General features: G+C 38.4%; 1 protein-coding gene across 1 annotated transcript; it reads left to right on the forward strand.

The window, feature by feature from the left end:
• Positions 1-447: 447 nt before the first annotated feature.
• On the forward strand, positions 448-10,416 carry LOC117720091 (uncharacterized). Its single transcript, XM_034518547.2, has 3 exons — positions 448-504; positions 4,498-4,662; positions 9,799-10,416. Exons 1-3 carry the CDS (start codon positions 448-450, stop codon positions 10,414-10,416), a joined length of 840 nt encoding a protein of 279 aa, XP_034374438.2.
• The last annotated feature ends 15,169 nt before the right edge of the window (positions 10,417-25,585 follow it).

Genomic DNA, 25,585 nt, shown 5'->3' on the forward strand with positions numbered 1-25,585 from the left:
AACACCTGCTATGTCTTCCAAACACTATTCTGACTTGTTGAGAGGATAAGTAAGAAAAAAGTTAATGATTTTTCAAATTGAAGACAAACTAGATTTGTTTGTGTGTGCATGTGTGTAGTGTGTGGCGGGGTGAGGGAAGGGAGATGCATGCGCCATGATGCCTACAAGTGTGGACTTGGTTCTTTCTTTCCTCCTTGCCTATATTTCAAGGATTGATCTCAGGTTCTTGGGCTGTTGTGTGTCTGTAATTAACATTTCCTTTCCTCCTTTGAGGTGGATCCCATTCTAGTGAATCATTATATATTGTTCACTTTAATCACACCTGTGCGGATGCATCATAGTGATTTCCACAGTGTACTTCAGTGTTTCTTGTGGCTACAGATATAAAGGACAATGGACTGTGGAAAATATTCTTGGGGTTAAGCTTGAGATATTTCCAGCTCAAGAATGGATAGAAAGCATGGGAAATATGTAGTGAATGTAGAACACTCTGGAAAGCAGCTGGTGAGTATTGTCACTCCATTTTTATATTTTGCCGACACACTTTTAGTGTTAATAACCTGACATCTCTGCTCTTATGTAATCTTATGCTATCTCTATAGTTTTCTTCAAAAGGAAGTCATTCTGTCCTATTCCTTCTTTAGTGATGTATTTTTTGGGATTATTTTAAGTTATATAATTATAATTCTCTAAATCTAAATAATATCTCTAAAAGATATTCTCTATCACATTATAATTATAATTATGTTATAATTATAATGTGATAGAGAATATCTTGATGACTATATGATATATAAACAATAATAGATGACCATATGATATGTAAATAATAATAAATCATTGTTTATGAATTATTACAATGCACAGTATATAATAACATTATTATCATATAAATTAAAATGTTCACTATCCTTGATAAATCCTTGATGACATTATTTGTAATTATGTTTTTGCAATGTGACGCTTTGGGTTTTATGTTTGATCAGTATCTCTCTCAGACCACAAACAATCAAACACACAAACCTATCAGACTGAAATTGTAGGTAGCCATTGTTCCATAAATTTTTTACTAAATGTGTAAATAAATGTATAACTTTCATTAAATATTGATAAAACATAATAATCTTGGGAAGCCCTCCATAATAACTTAAGTTAGGTATTTCCATAAGTATGAAATTAAAAGAAAAGACAACAGGCTCAATGTTTAATGAAGAAAATTAAAGATAAATCACTTGGCACATTTGAGAAAGTTTGAACTTAATTCCTAACAGATGCTTATCTTCCTGGATGCTGTAAAGCTGGAAATTAATAATATATACTATTCAGAAAGAAATCTAAAATATAGCTGTTTCATGTAAAATAACATTATCTCCCTTTAAATCTTTTTATACCAAGAGCTAAACCACTTGTGTATGGTTTCCACACAGGCTTGTATGGATGTTTGTATCTGGTTAAATAATATTTGGTATGAGAAAAAGGAAGGGTGTATTTTAAAAATTAGAATGACAAGTTAAAATTTCTCATGTCAAGAATAAGTGAAAAGAGCATGAAGAAATAGTGCCATGGTCACAAGGGCAATCTCTCTGTATGAAGCATTTATTAGATACATCCAAAGAGAATGCCTGCCTGCTTTTCTATCAGCAATAGTGTTAACAAAGAAATAACATCACCAACAACAAGCATCCTAGGAGACATGAACTCATGAACACGCTAAAACGATGTTTTCCTTTTGCAAGATGCCCCAGTGTTCTGTGCTGAAAACGGTATCTCCCAACTGTTTATCTGTCATCTTGATGCTTTTTACATTAGAACGCATTTTCACGTTTTTATAAATATTCCTTCACGTTCTTACAGGGTGTATCTTGGCAATAGCTGTCTCAGTTTACTACAGACATTGAAGTGATTCCTTCAGTAACTTTTCTTTTGAGGGTAAATTCAAATGCCATTACTTAAAAGTTGTCGACACACTTTTAGTGTTAATAACCTGACATCTCTGACATAATAAAGAAAATTAATCTTGCTGGGCTATTTTCAGTTAGGAATATAGGTCTTAAGTCAGTCCTTACCGTTAGGAGACGCCTACAGAATTTTCTCTGCCAGTTACAGGCATGCACATGCCGGTTGCCTTTGGTTTTTATTAGTTAATGCCAATTACGTGCTTCTATAATAGCCATATTCTCTAGCTATTCCAACTTTGTAGACAGCACCTATACTAAGAACCATAGCAACTTAACTCAGTAAAATGGTCACCCAGGCTGCAATGTCTCTTCAAACCTGAGTCCATGGTAGAGTTGTATTACTGTAGTGTGGACTCACTTATCACCTTCTTGGAAAGAACTAGCATTCATAAAGGGCCAGAAAATTCAGAGAAAGAAAATGGCCCACTGAATCAATTTTATTTTGTCTACAATACATCTTAAATTGTTCACGTTTGTCAGTCATGGCCAGACTGAATGGCACCAACACAGAAGAACCAGGTTAGTATGATCAAGTCCACACCCCTCTCAGATGCGCCCAGTGAATAGCACACTTAATTTTCTTCATTAAACACAGATCTGTTGTCGTTAGTTCTTTGATTTTATATTTACAGAAATACTTAACCTATTTGTTTTCATACAAAGAATTTCTGATTTTATCAATACTTAGTAAAAATTGTACTTATGGTTTTTAAATAATAGGTTTTAATGGATCGACTGCTCCATACAACTCTGATCTAAACAGTTTTACTTATTTGTTTGTAGTTTGAAAGTTTTAATGGAGCTTTCAAGTTGTTGAGCACTAAATCTTTATCTATTTAATAATGGATAATCAAATCAATGTGATATAAAACGATTTCTAGTAGTATCTGTAGTAATAAAATCATTAATGCCTCATTAATGACACTTAGTGGTGAATGAACACACACTGTGCTAGACATTCATTTCTTTCATCACACTCTTCCATTCAGTCACTCCAGTAAACCTACGGCAGGTGACTGTTAAAGTAGAGTGAATTCAGGCAACAGTGCCATTGAGTCCTAGTGAGACAAGTACATATAATTTCTTATGGGAGGAAGAGTCTCATGTAATTCATATACATGGATTTGTATATTTTGATGTGTGTGTGTGTGTGTGACAGAGAGAGAGAGAGAGAGAGAGAGAGAGAGAGAGAGAGAGAGAGAGAGAGAGAGAGAGATGATGTCTACAAGAGTATGCAGGTACATATGTCCATGTGTGTATATGTAGAGAACAGAGCGGAACACCAGACATCTTTGTCTATTTCTATTTTATTAGCTTGAGACAGGTTCTTCACTGAATGGGAAGCTTACTAGTTTGGCTAGACTGACTAGTCAGTGAGCCCTTTGGATCAATCTGTCCCAGTGTCCTAATACTGGGGTTACTGACAAATGGCCACACCTAATTTTTTCTGTAGATTCTTGGGATTTAGACATGTGTCCTCATGATTACAGGGAAAGTGCTCTTACACATTAATTAACCTTCCCAGGCCCATGTAAGATTCTTAAAAAAAAATCCAAAAGAAAAACAGAGTCTCATTCTTTAGCTAAGCCTGGTTCAGACTCATTATTATCCTCTTGGCTCAGCCTCCCAAATACTCCTCCAAAGCACTGCAGTGTTTTTGAGATGCAACAGAAACTTTTGTCCAGTATCATGGATCCACTGGACTTTCATGTTCACTGCTGGCTTCTCCTCTCTTCACTCCACATTTTAGGAAATTGCACTGCCCTAAGGTTTTTCCCACAAATTCATTCATTTTTAATTCTCATCTATTCCTCCATTTCAACATTTTACAATTATAGTATTTATTAATTATCTTCAAATCTTCTTTGTCTCCCTGGTAACAAATACATTTCTTGAAAATGAACATTTTGTTGTAATTTTTTTCTTCTCATATCTAAGGAGCACACAGCAAATACATATCCTAAACTAAATAAACTATTTGTTCCTGACATGGAGTTACATTTCACTAGATACAGTTTGGTATCAATTGTGTGAAGGAGTTATTTGGAAAATTTTTTCATGAGTGAAGAATAATATACATAATATATACTGTATTTGTATATCATAATAATATACTATTTATAGTCTGGTACAACTGGAAGGACAGTGCCCTTAATACTATACGGTCTAGTTTCAAGTGGATGCTGTTGTGTTGTTATAAGAAATCACTCAATTCCTTTGCTTCAGCATCTTATTCTAAAAGGACATGAGAAGGCTTATACCTGGTCAGCTATGTAAAAACACAAATGTCCCTGCCTCAGTGGTTTGCCACATGAACATATTTAACACTTGTGTAATACAATGCAGAGAGTGGATGATTTACATTCCTCAAAATCAGTTTAAATATGGTAAGAAATAATCTATCTAGAATTTTCATTCTCAGAAAGTAAGAAAATATTTATCCCTTTCAAAGGTCACAATTCTTTTGTTTTTGACAGGAATGTTTACTGTTAGAATAGCAGGCATTGGGATTTTGCTTACTTGTGTTTCATCTCTGTAGCCAAGCATGTGTACCCATGGCCAAGAAGGTCAACATCCCACGTGTTGGTGTCCACTTTCAAATGATGTAACTGGAAATGTCTCCTCCAACTTGTCTGGGGTATGGGTGAGTCCAGGCATCCTTGCACATTCAGAATGCCAACTTCCAGAGCCTTGTAGCACACAGGTAATATCTGCTGTAGTCCCTTTCTGCTGATTTAGGTTGTGTTGCACCATGACATACACTGAACCTGCTCTTTCCCAGGCCATATATTTAGGAAACTGTCTGTGTTCACATTTGCTGTGTACTCAGTGCTGTTACAAGTCATTGTGAAACAATTCTTTGAAAGAATACTATTTGATAAGCAGTTTTTACAGAATTTCTAATCCTGAACTCTAATGGTCACTACAGAAAAAATAAACTAAATGAAAATCAAAGAAAAATGCATTAATCAAAGAAAAGTATATTATGAAATATAAATATGTGCTCTAAATAAACAGTTGAGCAGTGAGCAAAGAAGCAAACTGTTGGAATAATGTTTGATTAGCTGTTTAGACTTTGATAAGAAAGTTACTCTATGTTAGCCTTAGTAGATCCTACTGTATGGGTGACTACTTGACTTTCTTACACTGTATTTTTATACAGCTTCTAAAGCTGTGTATGGCTCTCCATATAAGTCTCTGAATTCTGACATCAGAGCACGAGAGTTTTACCTAAAATCTGAACTGTCCTTTGGAGCATCTTTACTTTCTTTGGAAGTCAGGCTCAGCTTTGGTTCCTGAGTCCCTGTTCAATGAGCTGAATTGCTTTTACTTCATAATTCTGTCTCTAAGTATTCAGTCCTGAGAACGAGGACCTTGACTACAACTGACTGACATCATGTAGCAGTTGGGCTGGTTCCCCAGCTCCTGAAATCTCTCTTTTTTTCTACATAAACTTCCTATTTGGACCAGAATACTGCTTTGAGCTGAATTTCCTGATTGTGGACAAAAATGTCAACCACTTAAATTAGGTCGGGGGTACTATGAAATAATAGATACAATTCAATAGATATATTTTTGTACCAATTAAGTACTCTGTGCTAATCATAGAATTGAAACAGTTTTGTTAACTTCTAATCTGCTGGATTTTAATCCTGACTGCACAGTAGACTCTTCTGCAGTCTACATAAGACATAGGAGTAGATGACATTAAGCTTAAAAAATAAAGTCAAAACTCTATATTGGAGCTCATGCAAACAAACAAAGAAACAAACAAACCAAGGATCTGTTGTGCAGGCAGTAATGACAATGACTTACCTAAGGCTCTCATGGAGCATCTAGGGTCAAGGAAAATGTGGAGATTTTTAAGGAATTCATCATTTTTGCTAGAGTAGCCAAAAAAAAAAAAAAAAAAAAAACAAGAAAAATTTCATTGTTTCTAAGTTGTAGTATATTTCATTCACTAAAGGGATCTTTTTAAATTTCCCTAAGGCGGTGTTATAGAGCTATGCAAGATGCATAGCTTCATGGTCATTTTCTGTTCCCAAGACTTTAAAGCTTTGGTCACCCTGCTTTTGTCAAGATGACCTTGGTCTGGATTGCCTGTCTCTAGCTCTCATCTTGCTCCAGCAGTTTTTGTGCCAATTTCTTTTTCATAAAACACCATGGTTTACATCTTGTGTTTCCCCTATCTCTATGAAAACTCTAAGCTTTAATTCTACTCCTTAAGGGGCTTGTTCTCATCCAGATGATAAGAAATAACCTTTGCGATCCAGACTCATATTCCTAACTCTAAATTATACTGCCTTAATGTTGCGCGTGCCTCCCGTGTCCCCTTTTCACCCGTGGAAGAGAAACGCGAGAGGCAGAATTCGGGTAGTTACCACAGCGAGGGTTTAATCTTGTATCAGCAGACGTGAAAGACGCGGAAGGGCCAAAGACAGGAAGAGGCACAGCTTAAATACACCCTAGAGTGACATGTTCACTTCTGATTGGCTGTTCACTCATCACCCCATATTACGCCCCGGGATGGGCAGTGACTTTTGGCACGCTTTTGCCTTTGCAGCTGCGCAGTTAATTGTTTACTACTGGGAGGACAAGATGCCCACGCCATCTTGGAATGGCGAATTATATCACTGCTAACAGCGGCTTCCTACACCTTAAGAACTAGTGATTTTATACATGTTATTTCAAATACTTATAACAAGATAGTTGTAGTCTGACATTTCCAGACAAAGACACTTGAAGATCAAAGGAAGCTGGAGGAGTTTAAAAATTTTATAACTCTGAAATGTAAATAAATCTAATGAAATAGATTATATTTCAGACTATGCAAGATGGCTTATAAAAAGTAGTAATAATAACTACTTGAAAAATCTCCTTAGAATCAATAACATAGCTTTCCTTTGTTAAGTCTATCAGCTGCAAGTTATTTATACCACTAGTTCACAGATGAAAGAGCAGGTTCAGCAATTTGGCTAACCCTATGCAAATTCCAGAACAGGACTTCAAACTTCATAGTTCATGTTTTACATTATTAACAATGTAGGCATATTATTCAGTTGATAATAAAGACAGAGAGTAAATGAGCAAGTGTCTGGCTTACCTCATTAAAATGTCCATCACTTCAAAATGCTCTTTCTAATATTTTTTGAGAATTTCATATGTGAATACTGAATTTTTATCATTTCCATATCTCCTTCTCCTACTCTAACTCCTTCTATCTATCTATCTATCTATCTATCTATCTATCTATCTATCTGTCATATATATATATATATAAAACAAAACAAAAACAAAACAAACAAACAAACAAACAAACAAAACCACGGATCTGATGTGCAGGCAGTAATGACAATGACTTACCTAAGGCTCTCATGGAGCATCTAGGGTCAAGGAAAATGTGGAGATTTTTAAGAATATATATATATATATATATATATATATATATATATATATGACACTGAAATATATATTCCAAGTATATATATTCTTATATATATATTCCAAGTATATATTCAAATATATATATATATATACATATATATATATATATATATATATATATATATATATGACACTGGACTTTGGAAAATCCAATTAGAACTACTCTAAAAGCCTTCTTCCCGAGGACCGGCTCTCATAGTATTGGAAAGTGCTATGCAAGCTTCCAAGAGAGAAAAGCAAACAACAGTGTCACTCCGTTGTAAAGCCTACAAACTACAACAACGACTGTTGCAGAACAATCTCTCCAAAGCTGCAATAGTGGTATTTTTATCTTGAGCAATAACTAATGTCTGTCTAATTGGACTTAAGGCACACTCAGAGGCCACTAATGCCTATACCTGTAAGCATGGCCAATTACTCATAGCTTGAGAGGCCATAGACCATGGAAGAAAACATACTACCATAAATAGAAACTTTGAGGAAGTTCTTTTTTAGTAGATAGTTCCAGATGTTAAACCTTGGGAAAAAATAATGACCATATTCTTCTGATCTTACTAGGACCTAGGTATTCACCTGTATATTGAAGAATATGAAATTATAAAGTATATTAAAAACAGATTACTATTTTATGTTAATACATCACCTGACAATCAGCATTCTTTAAAGAATTGGGATTCCTTTAAACCCATATACAGTATCATTTCTTTGCTAATGCAATAACCATTGACCACTATTTAGTTATTAATGCAAATGTAAATGCCAGCAGACAAGATATCACTTAGAGGGGTTACTATTCATCATTATGTATAGTGGACAGAGGATAGAAAAACGTATTCTCAATGGTAGGTGAAGGACAAACATGACATTCTCATCTGATAACCTGGCTTATGCCAATGTTCTAACTTACGAGCAAACATAGTACAAGTGCATTGAGGAAACTGAGCAGAGGCCCAAGTAATCCGAGGCCATTGCTCAAGCTCAAGGCAGAAAGGAAGGAGATGAATGCTAAGAGATATTAGCAGAGGTGGGGAGAAAGTGGACCATACTGGAATAGAGGAGAATGAGTTAAGAGATCTTATCAATATGTTGGCATACTTCAGGGATGACCCTCTTACAGTAGTGAGTAGAACTGAACAGGTGAGCTGGGTAATTTGATGAGAACAGAAAAGCTAGTCAGGATTCATTAGAAATATACTATTATGTATGAACTGGAGGTATATATGGGACATCAAAGAAGTGATATGTTTGTTCACCTGAAGGCTGGAGAATAGGCCTGGACTGGATATAATCTTAAGGGTCACTCAGTTATGGGTGGTAAACCATGAAAATATTAAAACTGATTGGAAGTTGCAGATGTGGACCTTATTTCCCATGATTTGACTTGGAAATAAGTTTTTTGTGAAGGATCGCCTTCTTCATCTTCTACTGAAAACAGTGACTACTTTCACACAGTGGCTGATTGCAAGAATTGTGATAGAAACTGAAAACAACTATGGAAAAAAAGAGAAAGTTACTGACTCCAAAGCAAGATTGGAAGTGATAAAGCATGAGACCATTAGCAATAAAGGCTGAGCATAAATAATGAGCCTTTAAAAGAAACTGGGGATTCTGGAGAATTGGGAAGAAATCAAAGAGAATGGAAAACCACAGAAGCAGAAAAATAAATAGACGGCTCCAAAAAAGAAGGAATGGTCCCTAGTGGCAATTGTTGCCAAAAGCTTAAGTCAGAAGGGGACTTGTACATGTCAGTAAGATCTCAGTGAGTGAGTGAGTGCAAAGGATGGCATTTTTAATGGCGTGATGGGAACGGATACCACATTGCACTGCATTGAAGAATGTGTAAATGCAGACACTCTATGTAGAAAATACAAGGAAACGTTTTTCAGAGAAAGGGAAAAATAGATAAGATTTGGCATCAAAGGGATTTGTTTATGTGTAAAATGGGGCAGATTGGAAGTGAGGTAAATGGTAAGTATTTTATCTGTGGGAGAGAGGGCAATCAAACCAAAACGTTGCTGGAAAGACTAGAGATTATGGCATACAAAGAACAGGTTAGGAGATGTTGACATTTGGGAAATGTGGACTCATTTGGTGTGAAATGCATTCAGAGTTTCTATGTATGTTCCTATGAGTTTTGTTAATCTAAAGCAACCGTAAAAGTAAAAAGTCTGTTTCTTAAAAATTAAAAGAAAATTCATTAGAAAAGAGGTATTAAGAGGTTTGACATTAGGGAAAGGAGGAATTACTTCGAACCTTGATATAATCATGATTTTTATGTCTAAAGTTCAGATACTTAGTGATTCAAAAAATGTTATAAATTATAAGAAATAGAAAAGACACGATTAATACAAGCAGTTTCCTTTTTAACTGATATTCTAATTTATACTTTTCACAGGTGGCTGAAAACAGCTGTGGTGACTGGTCTTTGTGGAAAGTCTTCCTGGCTTGCCTCTTAGCGTCTGTGCTAACAACAACAATTGGAGTAATCACACTAAGCTTGCTGAATAGAAACAATTCCTCCATCATTATCCAGTTATTATCAAACACTGAAGCCTCTACAGTTACACCTCAAACAATCTCTACTACTTCTCAAACAACACTGGTCATTTCCACAGGGTTGACAACCACAACATCCCCTGAAACTACAGACACAACAACAGCCACCATAACTTCTACTGAACCAACAGAGACATCCACTGCAGTATTCACTGAAGCTAGTGCCATAACAACCATGGCTAGGACTTCAACTCTACCTGTGACGACAATAGTTACCACCACAACTCCATCTGTGCCCACAAGTGCAGCCACCTCAACACAGCCCACAACCTCTGCTGTGTTCACTGAAACATCAGCCACAACCATTGACTCAACTCAACCTGAAACCACAACAGCTACCACCATGACTCCATCTGTGCCCACAAGCACAGCTACCTCAATCCAGCCGGCAACCTCTGCTGTGTTCACCGAAACATCAGCCACAACCATTGACTCAACTCAACGAGAAACCACATGAGCTTCAGCATCAAGTGAAACCACACCCACTGCCAGTGCTTCAGAAACTTTAAATCCTGTGTAACCTATCAAAAAAGTGATTATAACCATTGCTACAACTGGGTCTCCATCTGGATCTTGTAAGTCACAATTGCAGCAGCTGCTTGAACCAAGATGCCACCAAGTTAATAAACCCTCTAATAGTGGAAGCCTCAATAGCACCAGATGCTATGACTGAAAATTAGCTGGCAGCCAAAACAGTCATGACTTTCCTTGTCGTTTTCAGGTGAACCTTTGTTCACCTAAATTGATAACGACTACTTCTTGCATTTAACCTAGAACTATAAGTTCTGTTTTGCCTACAATAAATGTACTCTTTCTTCTCCTTATATAAGTTATAATCTCCACTTGGTCATGGGAACCAGGCACAAGCAACAATTTTGACAGAATCACTGTCAATCATAAAAATAATTTATTGTACATCAAGTACACTTTTAGTTATCATTCCTATCAATCATCTCATAGTTACTTCCACATTCACTCTTCTCCCAACTTAAATAGCAGCTACCTCTTCCATACTAGCTGAGTTGACTATGTATCACTGGCATGTCTCAGGCATACCAACAATGAGGATGCAAAGCAATGAATAGTAATTTGGACCACTATGAATATAATAGTCATCACAATTTTCACAAATCCGATCCAGACTTTCTAAAAGTATCAAAAATTTTTAAAATGACTGAGCTTTTAAGTGGTAAGAATCTGAACTTGGTTCTACAGCTACACGAGCGTAATTCCGTACAGGAAAGTAATCCATCTGGTTCACTTAGGTAAGGTGATTAAGAAGTTTCATCTAAAGTCTAGCAAAATTAGACATTTAGATTTTAGTAGGTTTTGCTTAAGCTTATAACACTGCATTTCTCGGTGCATAAATTACATGCATTAAATATAGAAATTTTATACAGAGGAGATTTGCACAAATTTATTTATAACAATATAAAATTTAAATAATTGTTACCTCTATGTTGAAATTTGTTGTTTCTTTACCCTTCTCTATATTGTAAATATCTTCTAATCTATCATTATATAGCCTGAAGACCCATGTCATAGACTGTTGATATTTGAAAAAGACATTGATTGGGGAAGACAAAAGTAATTATTAAGCAACTGTGGTATACCAGGCATTATTATAAAGGCTTTTCAGGTCTTTGGTTCAACTTCTATTTTTCACATTGTTCTTTTACCATAGGGTGAATCTGTGACCCATCATTTTCTCTATTATCTTTTCTGTTTCAGTAACAGCTGAACTAGGTAGGAGTGTCTAGGCTTTAATATTAATATATTTAATTAATAACATTTAGTAATTTTTATCTCCAAAGTAGTTGTTGATCCAAAGTAGTTGTATTTTTACATTTGTTTAAGAAATCATTGACAATCTCTATTGTATACTTTTGTGGAGTAGAGTGACCTTTCAAAGTGTGTGTGTGTGTGTGTGTGTGTATATATATATATATATATATATATATATATATATATATGTATGTATATATGAGTAATAAAGTAATCGTTGGTGGCACCTCAAACACTCATCAGTTCTTTGTGTTGAGAAATATTCAAATCTCTATTTGGTATTTTGAAATATATAATTATTATTATTATTTTTTTTTTTTGGTTTTTCGAGACAGGGTTTCTCTGTGTAGCCCTGGCTGTCCTGGAACTCACTCTGTAGACCAAGCTGGCCTCGAACTCAGAAATCCACCTGCCTCTGCCTCCCAAGTGCTGGGATTAAAGGCGTGCGCCACCACCGCCCGGCCATAATTATTTATTTTGATTAATTCAAAATTATTCATTGTATAGTCTACAACCTATGCCATTTATACATCCCCTCTTACCTCCCAGCCTCTGGGAATGACTACTCTACTCTCTCCATTTAGGAAATCAATTTTTTAGAACCATTATGTGGGAACAAACGATATCTGTCTTTCTATGCTTGCTTCATTTTACTTAATTTAACAATTTCCAGTTCCAAAGTGGTGCTTCATATTACAGAATTTCATTTTATATATATGATTAAATACATTTAGTAAATATAGATTTCATATTTTCTCCATCAATCCATCCATCCATCTACCTGCCCAGCCATCCGTACATCCACCCATCCACCTGCCATCCATCCATCCATCCATCCATCCATCCATCCATAAATCCATCCATCCACCTGCCCATCCATCCATCCATCCATTCATCCATCCATCAATCCATTCATCCATCCACCCACTCATGCACAGGTAATTCTTTTTCATTTCTTGTCTGTTGTGAATATTGCTGTGGTTAACATGGTCATGCAGATGACTCCTCAATCAGCTTTTTTTGTTCGTTTGTTTAATAAGTACTCATTGATGGGACTGTTGGATCGTTGTTGGTATTCTAGTTTTTAAAGTATATAACTTCCTGTAATGTCTTTATTAATTTACATTCCCAATAATATACTGGGAGATGTAGTATATCTCTAAGAGTTAAAATGAGCAAGTGGTGGATGTGAAGACAGGAGCACCATCCCTAAAACTTTGTCTATTGTAATCCTATTGATTGCCTTTTCATGCTGGATAGGTCCTGTGGGCAGCTGCCACATGCAGCGTAGTATGTTCCGTAGCTCTTATGCCTCCTACTCATCAGGAATTGGCGACACCTACCTCCTGTTATGATGGCCCAAAATACTTTATGTCATTGCTGGAATGTTCCTAGCTGAATTAAGTGGATTGATAACACAGAGACACAAATCTTGTCCTAAACATATAAATAGGAGTTTTAATTATAATGACAGTTATCAACCAAAGTGAAAGCAAAATAAAACATAGACATTTAGTTTATCTGCCTTTGTGGATCTAAACAGAACATTAAAAATTATTCTCTCTCTCTCTCTCTCTCTCTCTCTCTCTCTCTCTCTGTGTGTGTGTGTGTGTGTATATATATGTATGTATGTGTATGCATGTGATGTGTGTGTGTGAATGTGTGTGGTGTGAGTGTGAGATGTGTGTGTGTTTGTATGCGTGTGCCAGAGCACACATATGGAGGTCGAAGAACAGCTTTGTGGAGTGGGCTCTAGACCATGTTTACATGGGTTTAGGGAATCAATCTCAGGTTTTCAGGATTGCACAGTAATATGCCTTATCCACTGAGCCATTGTACAGACCCTAAAACCTAAGAGTTCACAGGGATACTGAATTGAACAAGTTGATCTGGTTGGAGCCAGGGAGGTCTGTTCTAATGCTCTGTTTGCTGAGCATTCTTTAAAAAAAAAATTGCTCTCTTTCTTAAAAAAAATGGTTTTCCACTGACTCTATTTTTAATTGGATATTTTATTTATTTACATTTCAACTGTTATTCCCTTTCCAGGTTTTCCCTCTGCAAACCTCCTATCCCATCCCCCTCCCTGTGCTTCTATGAGGGTGTTCCCCCATAGAAGGCACTCCCACCTCCTTGCCCTAGCATTCCTCTACACTGGGGCATCAAGCCTTCACAGGACCAAGGGCCTCCCTTACCACTGATGCCAGATAAGGCCATCCTCTGCTACATATATAGCTGGAGCCATGGGTCCTCTTTGGTTAGTGGTTTAGTCTCTGGGAGCTCTGGGGAGTCTGGTTGGTTGATATTGTTGTCCTTTCTATGGGGTTGCAAACCCCTTCAGCTCCTCTAGTCCTCGCCCTAATTCCTCCATTTGGGGTCCCTGTGATCAGTCTGATGGTTGGCTGCAAGCATCAGTATCTGTGTTGGTCAGGCTCTGGCAGAGGCTCTCAGGAGACAGCTATATCAGGCTCCTGTCAGCAAGCACTTCTTGGCATTAGCAATAGTGTCTGGGTTTGGTGTCTGCATATGGGATCTTAACAATAAGATTATTATTGTAAAAACAAGTTTCATTCTCATCATTCAAAGCAGGGAGTTCTTCGAAATCTTAGGACCTTAGTTTACCTGAAAAACAAAAAGATTAGAGTGGATGAGCTCTCAAGCATCTTGCAGTCTCACTTCAGGGATCCACCACGCTGGGTGATGTGTGACATAAGCTAACACTACTACTCCAGGCACTCTTCAGGACTGGACTCCCAGCTTGCTTGTGCCAGGTGCATGGAACTTGGTGAAGTCATTTTTGAGGACGTTGTCCTTATCACTTTTGATATGAAGTACATACTGACTTTATAAAATGAGTTCTACGTGTCTACCTGTCTCATCATTGCTGTTACTTTATGTCTTTAGTGGTCAGGACATTGACAAATTGGGAGAGTATCGGCCTGTTATTGTGTCGAATGACTCTCATTTTCTTTTATTTTCTCTTCCTAAATCTCGTTATTCCAGAAGAGAGTCAGAGGGGCAAGGAGTCATCTTACTGTCACACTGGAGGGACATTTGGCTTCACCCAAAGTCACTGCTTTTACCAAACTCAATCATTTGCTTAAGGTCATAGTTGCCAAATTCCAAATTGTAAAGTGCTCATAGGGTTTTTGTTTGTTTGTTTGGGGGTTGTTTGTTTTTTCTGTATTACTTGGAATCTAGTCACTGAGGACAGCTCGGCTTAGAGTTATCCTCTTTTGTAGCATCTTTGCCCTCCTTTTATTAGGCATCAACAGTGTCTACTCCCTGTTGTGACAGCAGGAAACCCCCCCAAATATGACAAATGCTGCCAGATGGGCTAAACAGTTTGATAAGCACACTAAATTACACCCTTAACTTGGACAAGAATTTAAATGAGATATTATTTTTCCTTTTATGGGGAAGAACAAAACAATTCTGTAATCTCAAAGAATTCTTTTTATTGGAAATTCGTACACTACATTGTGATGGTGGCTTCCCCTTCCATGTCTTCTCCCAGATCCTCCCCACTTTCCCCACCATGCAATTTCACATCTTATTTCTCCACCTCTTTCAAAAAATAAACAGGCAAATAAAAAGAAAATAAGTAAGAATTACAAAATAAGAACGACACCAGAAAAAGCACAAGAAACACACACAAGCACTCATGTACACACACACACACACACACACACACACAGACAACAAAATCTATAAAACAGAAAATCAGAAACCATAACACACAAGCAAAAGATCAGGAAGATAAACCATGCCCAAACAAAGCAGTATGAGATGAAAAAAAAAGCTCTACCAAAACATCATTGTGTTTGATTTGTGTTGGACATGTACCACCAGACATGATATCTACACTTAAGCACTGTTATGTACCCAGTGAGGTATCACTGGAGAGAGCTAATTTTTCCTTTGTAAGTGGTTGTCAGTTGGGAGACAGCTTCTTGAGTAAGGATGGGAGCAAATGTCCTCTTCCCCATCTCAGCACTGGGACCTCTTCTAGCCTGAACTTGTGCTTGCATGCTGCCTTAGTCTTTGTGAGTTCGTATGGGTGTAAGTCCTGCTGTGTCTGGGAGATACTGTTTTTTTAAGTCACCCCTCCCCCCCCTCCCCCTCTGGCTCTTACAAGCCTTCTTCTCTTTCACATAGTCCCCTGAGCCCTGAGGAGAGGAGATAGATGAAGACATTCCAATTAGTGCTGACTGTTCCAAAGTTTCTCACTCTCTGCCCTGTTGTCCAGTTGTGAGTATCTGTATTAGTTCTCATCTTCTATACAAGGAAGATCCTCTGATAATGACTGAGTAAGGTGGTCATCTATGTGCACACCAGAACGTCATTTGGAGTCATTTTATTGGTGAGTTCTACTAAAGGAATTCTTAACTCAAGAATTTTGTAATTAAGTGATATAAACTAGGGATTCAGTCTACCTTTCCAGTAGAACCTGAAGTTCACCTCCATTTGATGAAAGTTTCCCCCCACTCCCCGGAAGCATTTCCAGAATGAATGTGGAAGAAAACTAGAAAATATTTCTCAATCCCATTGAAATAATTAACTCAGGCAAGGATCATGAATCAACACAAAAATGATTAGGTCAGAAGCTGCAAGGAAAAGAAACAAATTTGGAACTAAAGAAACCAATGCACATTTACAATCATAAGATCAGGAAGGCTGACTCTTCTCCAAAGATTATCTCAGACTTACTGATAGTTTTTCATGCATAATCTTTTGAAAATGCAAAGGAAGAATCTGTTTGAGTCATTTTTTCCTGTTCCCTGGTAATGCTGCTCAGATTGTTAAGTCTCTGCTGGTACTCACTCTTCTGGAACATTTTTTCCCTACACTTTCTCAGTCTTATATTTTACACACATTGATGACTCTACAGCTCTTGGTGTCTTGAAGTTCCTTTCAGATTTTGGCATATATATCTCTTTGAAACTGTGAGGACATCACTGGCAATGATATTTTCCCCTCTTGGTCATATTACAGGATAGAACTTGTTTGTGGAAACACCACAGAAGAGCACTTAGTTTGGTGTTTGCTGGTTGTCAGCCAGCACTGCTCAGTATGACTGCTTTAACACAAAGTACAGAGCTTCCCAAATAAATGGGACACAGAGACATCAAAGACCAGGAACAGTAGCCAAGTCCTCTCAACTGAACTCTGCTGTGGGGCCACACCTAGGCTTTGCTCCTTATATTTAGTTTCTGTCTTCCTGGATGTTAATGCCTGTCTGTTTTGTACATACCTTGGCATGGTCTTCCGGCTTGCTCATCTGAGCTAATACACAGGCGATAGTTCAATTATCGTTAAAACTGCTCTCTTATAATTTTTCTCTCAGATTTACCATCATATAAATTACTAAGATTTACATAATATACATTAATAAGCAGCACCAGAGTTCAGTAATGGTTATTCTTGGTTATCAGATTGGCAAGCTGATAGAAAAGCGGTAACATATACACTTTCAGGTGGTTAGGGTAGAGAGCAGCTTATGAAGGCAGAGAACCTTTCAGTGAGCTTAGTTAGTTGCCCTTGTTAAATGAGAACAGACACAACAAATACATGCTTTCAATCATCCACGCTACATAGTTCTCCATGAACCAGAAAGCAGACACTTGCCACTTACTGAATCTGCCTAGATCCTGGATTGCCAATATCCAAAGCAGTGAGAAATAAATGTCTATGAATTGTTTAGGAATAATCTGACACTGAAACAGTGTCATGTCCAGAGGGGACTCCACCCCTCTCCTTTGCTTCTGTACAAACTCTACATCTGCTCTAGTAAACTTACTTCTACTGAACTGTCAGTTCTATCATTTAGCTAATGGCATTTCTCAAATGTGCTTTTGATGGTCTTAATCCTTTTGTAAATAGTCTCACGTTCCCAGTGGCTTCTCAGGCTTCTATCTACTATGTTGCTTGTCTCCACAGTCTGTTGACCTTTCTTAGGAAACCAGGATTTGCCCCAGAGGTCTTGTGGCACTGATGTTTGGTGCCATAGCATAAGTCTGACCTCTGGTGTCCTTGTGAGGAACTGTTTCAATTTTTTTAATTGGTTATTTTATTTACATTTCAAATGTTATCTCCCTTCCCACTTTCTGTTCCACAACCCCCCTATCCCATCCCCCTCCCCCTTGCTTCTATGAGGGTGCTTCCCCACCCACACACCCGCTCCCACTAGCATTCCCGTACATTGGGGCATCGAGTCTCCATAGAACCAAGGCCTCCCCTCCCATTGATACCAGATAAGGCTATCCTCTGCTACATACACAGCTAGAGCCATGGGTTCCCCATGTTTACTCTTTGGAACTGTACCAGTTCTCCATAGTTCCCCAAACCTACTCTGAATAAGCACCATCAGAGATGCGCCTACAGCAACCTCCCTCCCTCACCATACACATCTCTGTGCCATGTGCACACATCATGCACAATGTGTGTATGATGAAATTCTGTTCATGTCCATGTTTGCACTGGGGGAGCCACAGCCATGAGTCCCTCCCAATGTTGCCACAGCAGGGGTCACTGGCTGCTCCCCTGTCACTCCTCTGCTCAGAGAGAGGGAAATTCTGAATCAGCTATGTTTACAGTAAAGAAAATCCTGGTTGTCACTAGTAGGTTGAAATTTCATTTGAAGATGTGGCTTTTATTATCATTGTAAAACAACAAGAACAAAACAACACAGTATAAGGGGCATCTCTCACCATCCCTATCTCTTTCTTGTGTGGCACTTTTGAAGTTTATTTTAATTCTTCTACTTTTTATTAGTTAAGATTGTTCTTTGTTAACGGTGTTCATCATTACTCTCATAGTTGTCTCTCTTTTATCTTCCCCACCCTGCCAACCTCCTCTCCTTACTACAAGTCCCTTCTCATGTCTGCATTCATGTCCACTGAGTTTAACCAGGACCCTCATCGTGACCATAGGTATGGAACTGTTCACCGGAGCCTGATGAGCTCACCAGTGGATATGTAACCAAAGACTGTGCGCCCCAACCCCTGAATGTATCAGTAGCCAATATTCACCAGGAAAGGGGAATTGACCCTGCCCATCCCTGACTAATTCTAAATAAGCAATGTGTATGTGTGTGCATGATGAATATGTATATGAAGTTCTGTGTGTGATTTGGGGGCACACATATGTTGTGGTTCATGTGTGGAGGTCAGAGGACCTCGCCTTCCACCTTTTTTGAGACAGGGTCTCTACTGTTTTGAGACAAGGTCTTACACCAGACACGATATCCTGTGAAATTTTTGTAGCAGCCAGGCAGTGGTGATGTATACCTTAAATCCCAGCACTCAAGAGTCAGAGGCAGGCATATCTCTGAGTCCTAGGCCAGCCTGATCTACAGTTAGAGTTCCAGAACAGCCAGGGTCACAGAGAGAAACACTGTCTTGACCCTCCCCCCCTTAAAGATTCTTGTAGGATCTCTGGGAGACACTTCAGCTCATCGTGCTGTTACATAAATCTCTGGGATTCTCACTCAGGTTGTACAGCAAGTACTGTTTCCCATGGATCTGGCTGCCCTGGCTGCTTTTGCATGTATGTGAAAGCAGAGTGATAACTATGTCTTAGCACCTTTCCTACTCACTTGGTTAGGTCAGCAGTCCCTGTGTCGCTGCCTGCTCTTCAAGGTCTGTGCTCTTTTCCATCACACACTTTCCTCCCCCTTCTTTTCTCACCCATTTTATCTCCTCCTCCTCCTCCTCCTCCTCCTCCTCCTCCTCCTCCTCCTCCTCCTCCTCCTCCTCCTCCTCCCCCTTCTCCTCTCTCTCTTCTAAAATCTGCTCTTTTGGAAAGGGCAATATGTACTTTGCTCAAAGCAAGCGTATCATTATTTTAGAAAGAGGACAAACATAAAAGAGACAGGAGCGGAACTCAGAGGTAGGAGGAAATGGAAAAGACCTTGGTGCATTGTAGTCAAAGAGGATGAGAAGAGAAGAGAAGAGAAGAGAAGAGAAGAGAAGAGAAGAGAAGAGAAGAGAAGAGAAGAGAAGAGAGGAAAGGAGAGAATAGGAGAGGAGGTATGTATATGAAACAAACAAACCAAAACATCATGATTTAGTAATGAGGGAGTCAATCAAAATGTAACAGAATTGTTGAGAGGAACATCAGGTGGACAAGTCAACCATAGAGTAGAGGTTGAAGGGAAATTAGCCACAAAGAACATTAATCTCTCTTTACAGAATTCTAGGATGAGAATAAGAATACTTTTTTTTTTTAAAGGAGTGCAGAGTTATACCAATACTTGTTTTTCTTTTTTCCCCCCCAGATTCTAAGACTTGAATATATTTAGCAGCCAATATGTAGGAGCTACTTAGGATATTTTGAAACCCGTCTGCTATGAGTATCACTAAATATTATTCTTTCTGTATAAGGTGTTAATCTTAGTCAACCACTCAGTGGCATATTTCATTCATTATCTGTTCAATAACTAATCACTGGTTACTTATTGCTTAGCAGATACCATTGGATCTAGTAAACCCTTAATAAACTGTACTATCCAGTAGTGGAAAGACACAATAAAAATACAAATAAAAGAAATCTGCAGAGATCCACAGCCAAACCCTAGGTGGAGTCAGGGGAAGCGTGCAGAAGGGAGAAGCTGAAGGAGTGCAGGAGTCAGAGGGGTAGACTCCATCAGGAGAATGCAGCCCACAGAATCAGCTAAGCAGGACACATAGGGGCTCACAGAGACTCAAGGAACAATCACAGGCTATGTTTAGGTCTGAGCTAGGTCGTCTGCCTATATGTTATGGTTATATAGCTGGGAGTTCTTGTGGGACTCCCAACAGTGAGAGTAGAGGGTGTGTCTGACTCTTTTGCCTGATCTTGGGACCCTTTTCCCCCTACTGGTTTACCATGTCCAGCCTGGAAATAAGAGTTTGTGCCTAGTCTTTTATTGTAACACATTTTGCTGTATTTGGTTTTTTATATCACTGCAAGGCCTGTTTTTGTTGTTGTTGTTGGGTTTTTTTGTTTTGTTTTTGTTTGTTTGTTTGTTTGTTTGTTTTTTGGGTTTTTTGTCATTGTTGTTTGCTTTTTGAAGGAAAGTGGAGGATGAGTGGATCTGGGGGAGAAAGGAAGTAAGAGAGAAGGGGAAATGCAGTAGGGATATAATGTATGAGAGGAGAATAAGAGAAAAAGTCTGTATGTTTTCAGTTAAAGTTCAGTGTTACAAAGCATATTAAAATAAAAAGAATGGATGTGTTGTTTGCAGGGGTAAAATTATATATATGGCCATGAAGAAAAGAAGCAACTCAAATAGAGGAAAAAAATCTGTGGTAGCTGAGGAGAGGGCTAGAGTGTACTCTGAATGAACCATGTGTCCAAGGACCCATAGAGATTCAGGAAAGTAACTAAAGGGTAGTTGATAGAAGTTAGACGAGAGGGTGGTGATGGGGAAGGGTATACTGGGCCTTTCACATCACAAGGAAGACTAGCTTCCTAGTGAAATGGGACTCCATGGGAGAGTTGGAGAAGAATATCAGACATAATTATTGTCTTCTATAGTGAATGCAACTAAAAAGCCAAGGGTAGCAGCAAGCACTCTAGTTAGCAGAGAACTGAGATAGTGCAATAAAGGGTGGGTAGGGCTTGGACTAGCATGGAAGCAGTAGAGGTTAGAAAAAATGCTAGGTAGGGTTGTTTAATTTGGTACTGGGGCCATAGGAATTCAATTGGATGAACTGTGAAGTTATGAATAATAAGACCATCTCATAGGTTTGGTTTTATTCAACTGGAAGAAGTGTTGCCAATTACTGAAATAGGTAATGACGTTAGGACTACACCCAAGAAACTAACTCCTTTGAGGACATTGGACTGGAGACAGCTTCTCTCATGGTTGACATCTGCCTAGCTAATAAGGACTCTCAACTGCCTCCTCCTTCATCACCAACAGGGTCATTGAATGATGGAAATAACAGCCTACTCACGGGAAGTACATCTCTCAATTTTCTCTCTAATCACAATAAAGCCAGCGCTTCTTACTCTGCTCTGTCTAATCACTTTAAGAGCTTCCTTCTACAGTTCTCTACTCTCTGCCAAAAGTCTGATTGAGTCATAAATCTGTCATAGCCATATGGTGTCTGTGTGGCATTGTTAGTCACACACAACATCCGTGTTGGATTTTGGGTGCAGGTCATCTACAATAGAAATGAATCAATGTTGTGGACTGTGGAAGGGTTTGAAAAACAAAATAAGGAATTTATCTGTTGACTTATAGAAGTTCAAGATGCATGGTAGATATCTGAGTGTCATCAATGAGTCCACCAACACAAGTATCTGAAGTTTGAAATACAATCCTTGCTTCAGAGAGAAATTCAAGGGTCATTAGCATACTTACAATGTAGTTCTTCTCAGGATGGATGAGCTTACTATGGCCTGAGCCATATGGGTGAGCTTATTCAACCTGGGGCAGGGCAGCCTAACTGGCACCACAGTAATTAAAGGGTGAGAGATGAGCTAGAACAGCTAGCTTTCTTGTAACTTAGGAGGACCAAGAAAAAAAATGACCTGTGTAGCCCCATGAAGGAGTTGGATGAAGAAAGGAATTATGGGATGTAGAAAAGACTACATGGAGAACTAGTCTATGTAGACTGTTTCCAGGACAATCTGTTAAGATTTATGGAATAAGGAAATAAAGACTTTGAGCAATAGAAAAGGGGCAAACACCCTGACAGTGAATGAATTTAGAATATGCAGCCACCTGTTTTCACATATGATGTAATGGATTTCTCTTTTTGCAGCCTATCGACACCCATTTATTTATTTTCCCTTAAGTGTCCTGGGCTCTAAATGTCTAGTCTTTGTTCTTTAAATGACAGAACCCTATCAGCATCACCAGCAAGTTAGGCATCCTCTGTTTCAAGTATTTGCCCATTGGCTGTTCACACACTGTACTGATCATCCAGTTATTCCCTGGATTCAGGCTCCAGGACTGTCCTGCAGGACAGGCTTTGAAGGCACAGCTGTGACTAGGGTTTCTCTAAGTGAGGTGTTGGTGGATGATGGAGCTTATCCTCTACATGGCTCTTCTGGCAGCCAAGAGACCTCAGAAACTCAGCCTAAACAATTTGTGCTATGGTATCTTGGTTTCAGCTCCAGGGCTAACAAGATCAACTCTATTCCCATTTATCCTAGGCTCTTGAATGCAAGCCCCCTCTTGTGGTTATAGTCTTCTGCAGTTTCAGCAGTTTCACATCTTGCCTGCTAAATGGCTACAGAGCCCATGGAGCTTAGGTGAGCCAGGCTTCTATGATGTCATTCTGCAAGGCAGAGGCAATAAAAGGTCCAGGGTAGAGTACAGAGTGGGAAAAAGACTGTGGGAGAATCTTCTTCCTCTTCTCATCCTTCCATATTCCTTTCTTTTACTCAGCAAAGTTCCCAAAGGAAAGCTCCTTTTACAAACAACATAGTTAGGAATAGAAACTTAAAGGGATGACTGCAATCACCAGGAAAGACATAGTCATTAACTCATGGCTAGTCTGTGATGGTCAAAAGTCAGGAACACAGACATTACAGTTCTGCAAGGAGGTACCTGGTGTATCAGGGGAGGTTGGAAGGGTTGGAATCAATTTTCCTGGGTGTGGCAATCTGAGTTCCGAAAGTACCAGCTTTGTAATCTTCGTGTAAATCAGCAATAATCCTGTATCTCAGTTGAATGTAGTATGTATTAAAACTGTAGAACCTCAAGTGTTTTAGAGACAGAAAAAACACAAGAGAAAGGTTGATGGTGTTGATTGCTCTTGCAAAGGCTTCTGTGGCCAGGCAGAGCTACCAGATAAAAGGAGATGACTTTGGAGCAAAACAGAAACCTCTGCAGACGTCAGATTCAGAAAAATAGGAAATGGTAGAAACGGTAGAGTCTGCTTTGCACTTAACACATTGGCACTGGCTCTAACCACTGCTAACAAAGGCTAAGTGTGAGTTACATGACAATTTAAGGCATATGACTTGATAGGGGTCACATCATCATTGTCTTTTTTCCATTTCATACTGGCTTGTTTGGTTTTCTTACATTATATTTAGCTAATCATGTAACAGTTGACACTTTGAAAAATGTTTACTTAATATAATTTTCACTGGTGTGCCTCTTTAATTATGGTGGGTTCCTAATTCTACATAAACACTTTCCTTTCTTTAAAGACATTTTCTAAATCTTATAATTATATTTTGCAGAAGACAGCAGACATCTTATTTGGTGGGTGACAAATCGCTGCATAATGAATATGAAAATAAGATAACATGTTCTAATATTAGGAACAAATAAGCAAAGAGGTGTTTACTTAACAATTGTCCAGAGAGTATATACAAAGAAGTTTTCTGTCCTAAAAAAGACTCTGAGTCCTTCTGATGAATCAGATTAGCCATCAATTACTAATGGGATACTAATATTGCCAGAACACAGCACTTAGCATTGTCTTTTAAAGTGAATTGTTTTTATCATTCATTTTATTCCATTGATGTGGTTTGGATAATTGCTTTATGGCCAGCTATGTGCTAAGCACTATGACTGCAATGGATAATGTCATAGGATGAGAAGAGTATTTCAAAGCTGAGTTATAAAGACTGTGAAAGGAGAGAAGGAGCGGATAGATTAAGAAACTGGTTTATGTGCAATGTTGGAGGTTGTATTTAGCCATCAAAAGGAATGAGATTATGTCACTTGCAGAAAAATTGCTGGAAATTGAGATCATACTATTAAGTCTCACAAAGAATCACCTGTTAACCTTCATATCTGGAATGTAGGGGTAGAAAAGACATGACTAGAACATTAAGGCAGCGATGTGGACAGAAGATGGGGGCAGAAGTCACAGAATGGGAGCGTAATCAGAGTATGTGTGCATGCATGGGATTGTGACCAAGGAGTGTCTCATTTTATACAGTTGATATATTCCTATTTAGAATGTGAAAAGTAGTTCAAATGACTCCATGGGATGACTGTTATCATGAGGGCACATAGAGGAATAGATAGCCTATGCTATGGTAGAAGTAAGACTAGAGAAATGTGAGAAAGAGCCACAAGCCACAGAATGCAGATAATCTCCAGGAGCTAAGGAAGACAAGGAAGAGGATTATTCAGCAAAACCTCCAATAGGAAGCACACATGTCAACACCCTGACTGTAGCTCAGGGACAGTGCTTTTAGAGTTCTGATTTCATTTCCAGGAATGAAAGATGGTGCTACATTTTTGACATTTACTTATTTACTCATTTACTTACTGTGTAATTCTCTCTCTCTCTCTGTGTGTGTGTGTGTGTGTAAAGATGTCAGTGTTCATATGTGATCAGGTATATGTATGAAGGTCAAAGGACAACAACTTGCTGGCGACCATACTCTCCTTCCCCCATATATGTTTCAGGGATCAAAGGTAGGTATCCTGGCTTGCAGAAAAAGAGTCTTTTTTTTTTTTTCACTGAACCTTCTTGCTGGTGTGTGCTTTTTTTTTAATGATCAAAGAGTTTTAATGGTATTAAATACGGAATCTAAGAGCTTCACACATGCTAGATGAATTTTTCACAGTTGTTCTATATCCCCAGGCAAACCCATTAGTTTTAAGCCACTAATTTTTTTTTTTTACAGTGGGACACCAATGCAACCTGGAATCCACTTATAGCAGTGGAGTCTGAGTGCTTCCCTCAGTAGCTGAGACTAGTGAGAGTAGGACAAGGAGCAGAAAGTGACGTTTTCCTTATCTGCAGGGAACCATTCAGGTAGGAAAAAGGAATGTCCTTGTTTTAGAAACCTTTAGTAAAAGGACTCTTGTTATTTCTACAGGCCACAGAGATGCTCACCTGCTGTTGTTCTTAAGACGAAGTGGTACCCAGCAATCATCA

This window comes from Arvicanthis niloticus, chromosome 14 (genome assembly GCF_011762505.2).
Source record: "Arvicanthis niloticus isolate mArvNil1 chromosome 14, mArvNil1.pat.X, whole genome shotgun sequence".
Classification (NCBI taxonomy): domain Eukaryota; kingdom Metazoa; phylum Chordata; class Mammalia; order Rodentia; family Muridae; genus Arvicanthis; species Arvicanthis niloticus.